The sequence below is a fragment of the Salvelinus fontinalis genome, chromosome 4 (assembly GCF_029448725.1).
Source record: "Salvelinus fontinalis isolate EN_2023a chromosome 4, ASM2944872v1, whole genome shotgun sequence".
Classification (NCBI taxonomy): domain Eukaryota; kingdom Metazoa; phylum Chordata; class Actinopteri; order Salmoniformes; family Salmonidae; genus Salvelinus; species Salvelinus fontinalis.
In genome coordinates, this window is record NC_074668.1 from 30,889,603 (window position 1) to 30,902,110 (window position 12,508).

The window sequence follows — 12,508 nt, forward strand, 5'->3', positions numbered from 1 at the left end:
CAACCCCCACCTGTGGACGTCGGGCCCTCATACCACCCTCGTGGAGTCTGTTTCTGACCGTTTGAGCAGACACATGCACATTTGTGGCCTGCTGGAGGTAATTTTGCAGGGCTCTGGCAGTGCTCCTTCTTGCACAAAGGCGGAGGTAGCGGTCCTGCTGCTGGGTTGTTGCCCTCCTACGGCCTCCTCCACGTCTCCTGGTAGCGCCTCCATGCTCTGGACACTACGCTGACCGACACAGCAAACCTTCTTGCCACAGCTCGCATTGATGTGCCATCCTGGATGAGCTGCACTACCTGAGCCACTTATGTGGGTTGTAGACACCGTCTCATGCTACCACTAGAGTGAAAGCACTGCTAGCATTCAAAAGTGACCAAAACATCAGCCAGGAAGCATAGGAACAGAAGTGGTCTGTGGTCACCACCTGCAGAACCACTCCTTTATTGGGGGATGTCTTGCTAATTGTCTATAATTTCCACCTTTTGTCTATTCCATTTTCACAACAGCATGTGACATTTATTGTCAATCAGTGTTGCTTCCTAAGTGGACAGTTTGATTTCACAGAAGTGTGATTGACTTGGAGTTACATTGCGTTGTTTAAGTGTTCCCTTTATTTTTTTGAGCAGTGTAGTATATAATGAAACGTAGCTGTTGCTCATACAGCCAGAGCTGTGTAATGCAGGATATGATCACAATGGGATCGTGGGCAAACAGTGATTGGGGAAACAATGTATCACAAACAAAAAGACCCAAACTCTAAACCAGGCCAATTTTGCCATTGGTTAATTAATCCAACTAATTAACTGCACAGAACATTTGAATTTAAATTAACAATTGAGAGATATTATCAGGAGATGCAAGCCACTCCGAGGACCTTTTTTTTGTAAGAAAGATTACTATTAGAGAAGGCTATGGGTGAAGTGAGTGGAGCTTTTAGATGAGGGAAATCTCCAATTACAAATTTGGCGTACACTTGTCAGCAGTAATTAAATGTTTGGTTAGAGGTTGCTATATGTGGCGCTGCCGAGATAGGATGATCTTGCTCTGTTGCCCTCTCCAACAATTATGTTCCATGCAAAAATACAGTCAACATGTACCATTTATTGTGCAGCCTGAATTTCAGAATTTCTCTAAAGCTAAATCTGAATTACAAAGCTACAGTATATCACCAACAGAATATGAAAACATCCCTCCATTAGAGAGCTTTCACACACTATACTTGCATGCAAACAAATAACAGGATACCGAGTCACAGAAAAATGACTGTTTAATAGTTTAAGATTTATATAATACATTAATCACATTAAAGACAGATCTCCTACCCCTCTGCATATGTCATAATTGTGCAAGCTTACAAATGTCAAATGTATTATTCTGCCTACTCTGTACAGGGAACAGAGCACAGGGAGGATTGTAAAGCTTTGAAGACCAGATTTCATAGGCAAGTGTCTCTTCATCCACCAACTGTCTACTTGTTTGCATACAATCAATGCTAAATCAGGCTATAGTACAGAGTTCTCAATGTTAGGATGTGTACTTTAACTTCACAATAAGACGTATTCCGTCACTGTGTATGAACAGTATCACTCAGGTCAGACACTTAGGCTGGTTGTAGCTTTTTTAGCTATTAAAAAGAGTCACTGATATGTATATGGGAACATTGAAACACTAGTCAGGTCCAGATTGTTTCACATTTGGTCTGTACTGTACAGTACCTCTAAAGTGACACCACAAACACTTATAGATACAGTCTATCTACATTTGGTGACATAGTACATGGGTGTGTTTTCAAACAGGTTAGAAAGCAGTATCATCTATTTAGCAGAGGTGTATTTAAAACGGTAGATGCTGTACACACATATTCCTCAAAAACCAGGAACAGAAGTCCAGGAACAGAAGTCCGGGAATGGGGAGAAAACACTAACATATCCCACCTTTAGAGATTGCTTATAAATGTGTGTCCTTATGACTAACAGTAAGACCTAGCTAAACTACCCATATAATCATCTCAATTACAGTATTTTAATGTCAGAGGCATTAGTTCAAACGAGTGCAACTCATTACTAAAGAGCAGGGAAGTAGAAAACATGTCAAATGTTCTGCTTGTAGAATGTAGGGCTCAAGCGTCACTAACCTCGTACAAAAAATCCGAGTAATTTAGCTCTGAACTTTGAAAAATAAATGACATCATGGTCACAGACTCAAAAGAAAACCAAGCCTCATTCTTCTCAACCCTTTCATACCTGGCCTGAGTTGGAAAAGAGAAGTATTATAGATTTTTTACCAGCAAGGATTTACTGCTCGTGGAGTAGTACTGTAGCTACAGTAAGAAGACCATCCTATAAGACAGTGCAAGAGGAGACGCACTCGTTTAACACACCAACCTCTCACGCCCATCACAGACTTTTTCCAACGGTCAGTAACATGTCAGTGTTCTGATTGTTTGTTCTTTTTGTTGTGCTGTCTATTCATGTGATATGACAGCAGTCATTTAACACATCAAATAAGACAAAACACTTGGCACAATACTAAGTGCACAAACATAGTGTGTTCCTTCTTTTTTAGCTGCAATGAAAACAGAACAGGAGTTTGAGTTTTGAAATTTGGCTGCAAGTGGTTTTGAAACAGTTTTTTTCCCTTCTTTTGTTTTTTTAACCTACGTATATTTAACTAGGCAAGCCACTTAAGAACAAATTCTTATTTACAATGACGGCCTACCCCGGCGACACCCTAACGACGCTAGGCCAATTGTGCGCCGCCCTATGGGACTCCCAATCAGGGCCGGATGTGATACAGCCTGGAATTGAACCAGGGTCTGTAGTGACACCTCTAGCACTGAGATGCAGTGCCTTAGACCGCTGTGCCACTCGGGAGCCCCTGACACAGAACAGGCAGAGGAGAAACATGCCTGTAAGTGGAAGAAAGTTATGAAACTGGAATATCCCTGCACTCTAAATTGGTAAAAGAAATAAAATAATCCACGCGTGCATACGCATGAAGAGTCCCTTTCTTGATCATGTGAGGTAGAGCTAATCCAATCACTAGCCTGTCTGCTCTATGCTGACACATACATGCATTCAACTACAGAAATACCTAACTTTGTTCATTTGGAAATGCTTTGCTACCTTGAATACCAATGGTTACTTTGACCCACCTAAAATAAAAAATATTACATACTAGTATGCTTCATTGTAGCAGGGGAAGATGATGCTATAGAAGCCCCTTGAACAGTAAATACCTGCTCCATTATTCTTTCTATCCAACCAATGTTAAAGACTTGTGCCCAAAATAAATGGCAGGTTCATTGGTTCTAACTGAGGTAGAATCTTGGATATTCAAGGGCATAACGGTAATGGGAAGGAAATGAGTGCAAAGGGAATTAACTGAAACAACCAGCGGTGTTCCACACTGCCTGTCCTCCTCAGAGGTCACTCCCAGCATTAAGGTTGAACAGAGGTTTCTTAAAAAGAGGCTGTGGGGCTCATTGGTGATAATGGGATGGGAGAGTAATGCCAATCGTTTACGGAAAATAAAGAGCAGAACCCTCATACTTAAGAATATATAGAAAATTAATAGACTTACACAAAACGCCCCTCAAGGCACTCATTTTCAGTAATTCCAAATAAGCAGTGCTACTGATATCTCATCCTGGGGGCTTTTCAGTCCAAGGACAACGCTGCTCCTTGTCCTAACACTATATATTTTTTTTTTGTTTGTTTGTTTGTTTGTTTAAAAGCATTAAATAGAATGAAATAAATACATACATTTTATTTCATATATAAATATGTGGGCCCTTGTGTCAAAATTGCCACATAAAAATAAGTATTTAGGAAAGGATGAACTGAAATGACTACATTTGTTAACATTTGATGAAAAAAAAAAGTTAACCTATTATCAATGTGGTAGCGTTAAAAATAGAAACATTAGCATTACTATTATGGATTGATCTTATAATGTACTTGAGTCACGAATACTCAGTATCTATTGAGTTTTGTGATTCCCCAGGATACGATGCATCTGAAGAGCATAAGTATTTCAGGGGAAAGATTGCACAATTTAACAAGGAAGAACTTCCATCACCTTCTTGAAGTCCCCTTCCACAACATTTATCTGAGATCATCTCTAGGAAACATGGTCCCCTTTCATCTGATTAGAAGCTTTATCAGTCAATTTAACATCAGAATCATAACTTAAGATAGAACACTTCAGATGCAGACCCCCACACCTCACCATGACTACGGAGACCCAAGAGACGAAAGGAAAAAAAATGAATTAGTTTAAGTTCAAAGTTAAAATCTGCAATTTTTTCAAGGCCTTTTTCTCCACTGTAAAAACTGGATTTTGCCCACTTAATAAGCATATATACTCTCAGTCTCTGACTATGTACAGCTATACAAACAGACAGCAGACAGGATGTGGGCCTGGGTCCTGGTGGCTGTGGGGAGCAGAGAGAGAGGGAGCAGTTTGTTGGGAAGTTTCCCAGTCCCGTCTCCTTCACCACGGTCTGCCCATACAGGTGGCTGTTCTGCTTCACTTGCGATCGTCGATGGTCTTAATGAATTCCACTGCCGCGGTGAACTGCATCCACCAATAGCACTCCTCCCCACTCAGCCGGCTGGCGTAGAAATTATTGATGTACTGAATAGTGGACAGCAGGCAAGGCGGGTTTGCCTGGAGGGAGGGGGCTCACATTAACCACGGAGAGAGCCACACGTCCGCCATGTATAATACATGCCGTATGTTAATATGTCCATACAAGTTATCATACAGCAAGATCTTTCTGCTACTACACATTTACTATACAGTTGTCTAGGTGAGAAAGAATTGTCAGAAGGTCTGCTAAGGATACAGTTCTCCCATCTGCATTTTAGGGAGACGAGGGTCATACTTCTAGCAAAACCTATCCTTTTAATAACTATGTTTGTGAAATTAAAGATATGGTTTAATGAGGTATCAATTTTCATTATCTAAAGTGAATATGTTGTTGTAAACATCTCAGAGTAACTTGATATCAGTTTGCGATGGACGCTCACCTTTATCAGGACAAAGACGAGCACAGGGACAAAATCGTCAGCTCCGGGGACAGAGTCCTCGTTGGCCAGACTCAGGAGATTCATGATGGTGGAACACATGCGTAAAATACACTGCACTTTGTCCCGAGGGGTCTTGTAGGCACTGATGGTCCGGATCTCTGACTGGGCAGACGGCCAGGGAGCCTCCCTCGCATACACCTGGAGCCACACAGGAAAAAGCATTCAGCATGTCAAATCTGTAGAGGTCCAAAACATCAACACAAAACATCTCAGACTTTGACGGACAGTTGGGGGATACAAATCTGTGGGGCATTACCTCTGGGATTTGAAGAGCTTTGTGATTCGCTGTCACCACTTTTGAGAGACGTGCTATGTGTTCCTGAAGAAGCCTAGAGGGGGAAACATGGATGTAGAGAGCAATAGATACAGTAGCCTAAGATAAACACATAACATAGCAATACAGGGTATTGGTTATTCAAATATGTCAAAGATACTGCTGCTACAATAGCATCAGAGGAGGAGGAGAGGATTCTGGGTCATTTGATAGCGTCAGGGGTAGCAGCCATACTGAGGCTGGGGCTGTGTGACTGAGGTGGTCACCGTTACTCACTGGTCTCTCAGGATGTCCCCGTCCTGGTTGGGGTAGAAGGCCAGCTTGAAGATGCGGTTCATGACGCTGCGCTCGATGGCCATCTGGGCATCCTGCAGCTGATCCTCGCTGGCATACTGCCAGATTGCGTCATGGGCCATGGCCCCGTACAGGTAGCGCAGGAAGTCCTCCACCGCCGCAGTCTTGTCGTCTGACGCTGTGCACCCCTGGAAGGCTGGAGGGGCAGAGACAGACACACTGAGCACTATGCACCCCTGGAAGGCTGGGGGAGGAACCTGAGATACAGTATTTTAGAGGTTACAGATTGACGCACTGCAGTGTGGTGCAGGTAGTTAGGTTGAATATCCGTGTCTGTATTTTGAATTCCACTCTATGGCCATTCAGCGGACAATCAACTAGCAGAGACATGAGTAGATTCATGGTTACAATATCACAGCGAGTGTGTCAGTAATAAGCGGCAAAGACCTTTGATGAAGTCCAGGGACTTAGCCTCCATGTGTTCCAGTAGGAGGCGAACACAGACTGTGGTGAAGTAGCGGTTAGCCACCTCCTTGTCCCTCAGCACCCTCTGCAGCAGCCTCTCCAGGTGGGCATGGGATGTCTGCAGGCCCTGCCGACACCGCGTCAGATACGCTATGTAGGGTGCCCGCTTCCTACCGGAGGGTACAACGGACACACAGACAGGCATTATGGATTATGCTTATTAACAGTTGTGTTCAGTGACAAATTTATGTTGATCTGAGATAATACCGGTGAAATAAGACAGTACATTCAACATTCATTGACAGTCAACCAAAATGTTTCTTTTATCCTTTCAAATAGACACACACAGGTATTTCAAACAAAACAACCAACTATGCCACGGAACTACGTCCTGCAGTAGAAGAGGTGAATGTGCAGTGCTGGTCCTTCGGCAGCATGTCTGTCTTCCTCCACAGTTACCTGTAATCCTCAGCAATGGCAGCCAGCAGCTTCTTGCAGGTGCGTGTGTCGAAGCGGCTGACGCAGCGCGTGGTCTCCTGGATCTGGGCCATCTGGTTCTTATCCTGCAGGTTGATGGCCTCCGCCAGCTGGACCTTCAGGAAGCACACGATCTCGTTGTCTGGGAAGGAGACGGGAGGGAGGTGGCGGTGGGTCAGATACGCAGGCCCCTCACTGGGAGAAGGGCTACTGCTGTAATCAGATCAGCCTGCCCTGCTCCCCCCTGACATGTGGATGTGACTGATGACTACAGAGCTGGTCTCTTACGGATTTCAAATGTAATAATTTCACTTTCTATTGTGTGTGGCCGTGCCCTGATGGTCAACGTGTAGTGGGATGGCTTACTTACAGGAATGAATGTGGCCAGATATAATATGAACAGTGATGATAGAATGCAAAACAGATCAGTGATTTTTTACAGTAGCTCGTCTGGTACCTTCAAAGTCTGTGTGGTCAGGCAGCCCATTGCGTGTGGTGGCAGGAGCCATGAGAGGGAAGGCCACAGACTCTGCTGAACACAAGGCCAGCCTCAACTTCTTCTTTGCATCACTGCAAAATTTGAGTTAAAAAATTGCCAAATGTAGATTTGTTTTGACAGTCTTATCTTTCGCCTCTGAAGCACTTCTGGCTAATTAAGCATCACATGAAATCTGATGTATAAACAAAGATCTTATTATTACTATTATCAATATCCTAGCTGTGTGATTCCTGTGAGTTGGTTAGCGTTGATTGACCTGAATGAGAACTTGTTGGAATCGTGTTGCTGGGCTGTCTGGCTGGCTGAGTCTGGCAGGTCGTCTGTGGACATGTTCTGCAGAGCTTCGTCTCTGGGGGAGTTGTGCACACACTCATCTCCACACAACTCTGTGTACAACACATTCACACGCTCAAATTAATTTAACGTGTGTGTGTGTGTGTACCTGAGTGAGAAAGAAACTGACCTGTGGCGTCGTAGGCTGCAGCAGTAGCTCCTTCACTGGGACTGGTCCTCTTGATGTTCCTGTACTTGTCAAGGATGTCTTCTGCTGCCTGGGCCTGGGAGTTCCTGAACAGAGGGTCGTCTGACACATACAGGAGACACCACAGGCACAGACACACACAGGACACATTTGGATTAAACCCACCATGGGAAACATGCCCAATTCCTTTCCCTGTGATTCAGCAATATCTGAGTGCAATGACAGTAAATCAGGACAGACCTTGTGGGACACGTTCATGGCCCATATTGTCTTTCTCCTGCTTGTCCCTTTTCCGTAAGGCTGCTATCGGAGCTGTGGAGAGGGCATAATGAGTGAGCTAGGAGAAGTGCAGCTACGCTCTCCTCTCACCGTCTCTGGACCACAGTCCCATCATGACTCACTTCACACAGCAGTGGTTCACTACAGCATTAACAGCATGTGTTTATACAAGGTATTTTCTGACTAACAATGCAGAGGAGAGATGCATACCGCAGCATAGCATCATATCACTGAACAAAACGAAGGAGATTTATCCATCTTTTTACTGCATGAAAATAGCAAAGGAAAAGTGGTAAATAAAACCAACATGGCTGAAATAATACGACTGCCAGACCGCAATGGAGAAATAAGATCATAGATATATACACATGATAAAATATCAATATATACAGTAAGTGTATATATTTGTACAAATAAGCAGGTGAGGTTCATCCTAATAACATGTCAACTAGACAAACGGGATGTGTCCAGATAAGACGTATCCTACAGGACAGATTTTTAAAGGGAGAGAATGTGGAGGACTAGCAATGATTCGACTAAATGGGTTGCCATTCTGTGCGCTCCACTAACATTGGCTCACAATGTTGTATCGCAAACAGTACAGTGCAAAAATAAAAATGGAGACAACCAAAACAAATGCATGAATGCTGAGCCAGAGACATCAACTCAGGTGGCACCATATCACATCACAGCTTTATCACAAAGGGCCACGTCTACAAGCCTCATGACCTACAGAACTCAGCCACTGACTTCAGAGCCGCTAGCTCAATGGTGACAGTTACAGTGTCGGGACGTGTTACCTGGGACTTCACTCTCAGCCGTCCAATACAGCACTGTGTGAGGAACACAACAGACAAGGTTGGCCTTTCACACACTCAGTCTGCCTGGCTGCCACTCTGTGTGAGGGGCTACACATCACCATGGTATTCACAGCACAGCAGCAGCAAGGCCAGGCCAACAGAAGGGCCTTTATGTGGACTTCACAGGTTTACACTTCTCTTTGCAGATCTGGCTTTATTAATACAACTTTAATGTTCCCTAAAGGAACATCATTATCTAAAAGAGTAATACGCAGTCATCTCTTGTAGGCACAGCTCATTATTTCCCTGACACTTCCATGAGAGATGGTTTGGGGTTTAACTGCAACAAGAGATGTGTAATCTATCACGCATCATCACTCCCTTTCTCACGTTACAAACAGTACAGGTCTGAAACACTCCATTTTCTGCAACAGATGTGATTAAGAGAAGATAGTGAAAGAATGAAAATAATGTACGATACATAGGAACCATGCAATTCTCTAACGAATTGTAACAATTTAACCCACTAAAAGCATTTCTTGCAACAGACAGTATGCCAAAATGACACAGTGATGGAGGGGAAAAGAGTAGTTGAAGTGATTGTTTACCTTTAGGAATGGCTGACTGAAAGCGTTTCTTCCACCACGGTCTGCTGCGATCAGACTTTTCCTCATCACTGTCCTTTCTCTCCTCAACCTTTGGGAAAACAGACGTTCAAGTATGTTTTAAAATCCATAGTGACATACTGTACGGTAGGACAGGAAAGAAAGGCTTACAGTAGAGTTCAAACTTAGACTATTGCTATAGAGCAGTAGGTCTAAAACTAGGCTTGGAGAGCAGCATACAGGACTGACACACGATACAGGCAGCGATGACCAGCAGCTCTCACCTCTCCTTTCAGGGAGTCCTTGCTAGGAGACGAGAACGGACCCATAAAGAAGGCCCCGGCATGGTCCCGCTCCTCGGCTGCAGCCCTGCGGTTCAGGCCCGGGTCGCTGGTGGGTCGGCGGCCTGGGCACACAATGTCAGAGCTGCGGCTGCGTACCAGCCTGTCTGTGTAGGAGTGGCGCTGCTTGGTGTGCTCCAGCTCGGCTTGGGCCAGGCAGTGGGGCGTGAACAGGGAGTAGCGGGGCTCCTGGCCCAGGGCACAGGTCTCTGGGATGGGAGGGTCAGGGGGAGGATGAAGGGGCCTGGCGTAGTGCACCTTGGGCCTCACGATGGTACCAGTGGAGGAATCTGTGGGGGGAAAAAACATGGCTTAGTTTGGTCATACAGCTTAATACATAGGGGTGTATCACACTCTCAATTACCCAGATTGTCCAGAAACAAAAGAACAGCAATACATTTAGAACGTAAGGGACAGTGCTAGAGAGAGGTTGATGGGAGACAAGCCCTAGGTGTGGGTAGGCCACCTGTTCCAAGGGTAGATTGTCTCTCCTGAAAAGCTTCCAATGGCAGCCTGGTGCCATGAGCACAGTGGGACAAGGGGACTGTGCCAAAGTGCCTGGGGTGAGGTCTCTCAACCTGTCATCCCTTCACCTTGCCACAGACACACAGTCCTGCCACAGCTCCCCTCCCTCTCCAGCCATCTCCTCCTCCACTCACAACAACACTGAGCAAGACAGGGCCACAATTTACCAAGAGCAGAGAGAACAAAGAGCAAACCACAATGGAAATTTTATACACCAAATTAGCTAATTGAAATGACATTCCCACGCAGTAGACATTTTTATTGCACTAATGTTTTGTCCAGTAATTGGGGCGAGACTCTTTTGGTTCATTTCTCAGAGCTCAAGCTGTTCTGTGAGCCCACGCCATTAGACACGACTTAATGATGCTCATTTCCGGGTTTGATTGGACACTCGACACAGCAAAGACCCCAGAGCATTGTGGAAGCAGAAATTACCTTCGCCGGAAGAGAGTGGATCAAACATGGCCAGTAAGGAGTCAGCCTGAGAGGGTGGAGAGGCCAAACTGTGATGTGCTCCTGAAACAACAAGAGGGGAAATAGAGAATTATGAATGACATTCATACACTAAACAGAGAGCCACTTTCAGCTATAATTGGTCATGTCATTGAAAAGCGCATGGGCTATTCTGTGCTTCGTATTATACAAAGAGAGTCATCATAATCAATGTACCTACGCTTTGTATTTGAGCAATATGGTCTAAACATCTTATATGAAAACATAGCAGAAAGACTCCAACAGGGTCAGCAGCATTCTAGTGTAGTGGAGAGGTTGTGGCAGCTCAGCTATAGAGCAGACAGGGATTGATAGGTCTTGCTGATGACAGTGTAGTGATGGCACAGCCAGGCCAGGGTTGAGGTGACTCTTCCCGCTCTCCTACCATGGGATGACTCCTCCCCATCTGGACTGGTCACAGAGTCCTTCCCCCCAAAGTCCGAGCTGCACTCTGACCGCAGGTCCTCTGTCTTGTTGGGGATGTCTTCTGATGTCGCTGCAGAAGAGAAAGTGTCTGTTCAAAAGTCTGTCATCCAGGAGATGTTTACATTTGGTGGAAGACTTGGTTTGGCTGACTAGCTCCTATTCTGAGGGATTGAATGTGTGACATTTGAAAGGTAGCATTATGACACCATACACAGTGTATTGAACGGATATGCCGAATGATCCCACTGGGACCTCTAAATATGGTAGCGGGAGATCCCATGGGTGGGGATGGTGACACAGATAGCTGCAGTAAGAGTGATAATCAGACAGAGCCTATCCATCGGCCCGGCCCCTCTGGGACATGTTCCTATAGGGGCTCAGCCATGGGCACTAGCCCAGTCCTCTTAATCTGGAATGCTACGGCAAGCATGTCAGCACGGCTTGTTCACCTGAGCTACCAGTACAGAGTGCCAGGGTTAACCTCTGTGTCCTTGCCAAACTCTCACACCAACCTGATTGTCCTGGCTATTTAGCATTATTTGACGGTTTTCCAACTAACACAGACAACTCCCAACGTGGTTTTAAACTAGCCCGCATGTATTCCATGTAACTGACCGGTTAGTGGGAAATCAAGTAAAAGCAACCTATGTGTTTTATATGTAATGAAACCTGATGTATAGGGTTTAACCGCACAGCTTCAATGATTGACAGACGCAGGGTACCTGAGACGACGCTGAGCCCTGGGGTGCTGGGCCGAGAGCTGACCTCTCTGACCTCTGTGTCATCGGAGGTGCTGCCCACCCCTGAGCAGCTCTCTAGCTCCTGTAGACGCTCCTCCTGCTTCAGGTCTGGGGCTTCTGGAGGGGATTAGGGGGAGGTACACACACACACACACACAGCACAGTCACATCCCGTTATAGTCAATGTGGTTTGTTCTTGCATACAGTAGGCAGCCTAAAATAGGCCTATGAATGCCAATGTACACCTTGCTGTATGTTTGCTCTCCCTTCTCTGGGAGGACAAAGTAATAGATAAGAAAAGCTCATATGCACGAAAGAAAACAAACCATTTACAACTGACAAAGAGAAAAACAGAAAGTCAAGTCCAGCCCATTTTGTGGCTGCCCAATGGAGCTGTTCAGCTTAACCCAGAGGCTCCATAGTAACAGGCTTAGTCATTTGCATGCTCATTAGTAATAATGTGCTAGTGAAGTGCTCTTTGGAGTGTAGTTTTCTGCTGCCTAGCCATGAAACAAGCGCTCAACTCCAGGTGAGCATCAGATAGCCCTATTACAGAGGAGAACAGGGGCAGCAAACGGAACAAAAAGCAATCAAGACACTCATGCATGTCAATTTAACACTGCACATATTGCAATGGTGCACTTCAATTAACAGAGTCCGGGCTTTCCCAAGAAACCCTAGGTATGCTTTTATTAGAGCACTCAATTGATATTCATG

At 45.1% G+C, this 12,508-nt stretch overlaps 1 protein-coding gene across 6 annotated transcripts in view; it reads right to left on the reverse strand.

The window, feature by feature from the left end:
• Positions 1-1,249: 1,249 nt before the first annotated feature.
• The window catches only part of LOC129853505 (GTPase-activating protein and VPS9 domain-containing protein 1-like), a 32,851-nt gene continuing 21,592 nt past the window's right edge, over positions 1,250-12,508 (reverse strand). For 3 of the 6 annotated variants that reach the window (XM_055919630.1, XM_055919627.1, XM_055919625.1), the window contains 16 exons: positions 11,774-11,908; positions 11,011-11,121; positions 10,569-10,649; positions 9,552-9,898; positions 9,271-9,358; positions 8,663-8,695; positions 7,824-7,895; positions 7,566-7,685; positions 7,359-7,488; positions 7,061-7,173; positions 6,586-6,745; positions 6,109-6,296; positions 5,644-5,857; positions 5,350-5,422; positions 5,034-5,231; positions 1,250-4,671 (listed from right to left, as the gene is read on the reverse strand). In XM_055919630.1, the coding sequence (XP_055775605.1) occupies positions 4,531-4,671; positions 5,034-5,231; positions 5,350-5,422; positions 5,644-5,857; positions 6,109-6,296; positions 6,586-6,745; positions 7,061-7,173; positions 7,359-7,488; positions 7,566-7,685; positions 7,824-7,895; positions 8,663-8,695; positions 9,271-9,358; positions 9,552-9,898; positions 10,569-10,649; positions 11,011-11,121; positions 11,774-11,908 (2,204 nt within the window). In that variant the 3' untranslated portion in view covers positions 1,250-4,530. The remainder of the gene's footprint in view (positions 4,672-5,033; positions 5,232-5,349; positions 5,423-5,643; positions 5,858-6,108; positions 6,297-6,585; positions 6,746-7,060; positions 7,174-7,358; positions 7,489-7,565; positions 7,686-7,823; positions 7,896-8,662; positions 8,696-9,270; positions 9,359-9,551; positions 9,899-10,568; positions 10,650-11,010; positions 11,122-11,773; positions 11,909-12,508) is intronic. The other 3 variants (XM_055919631.1, XM_055919629.1, XM_055919628.1) reach the window with 2 other exon arrangements.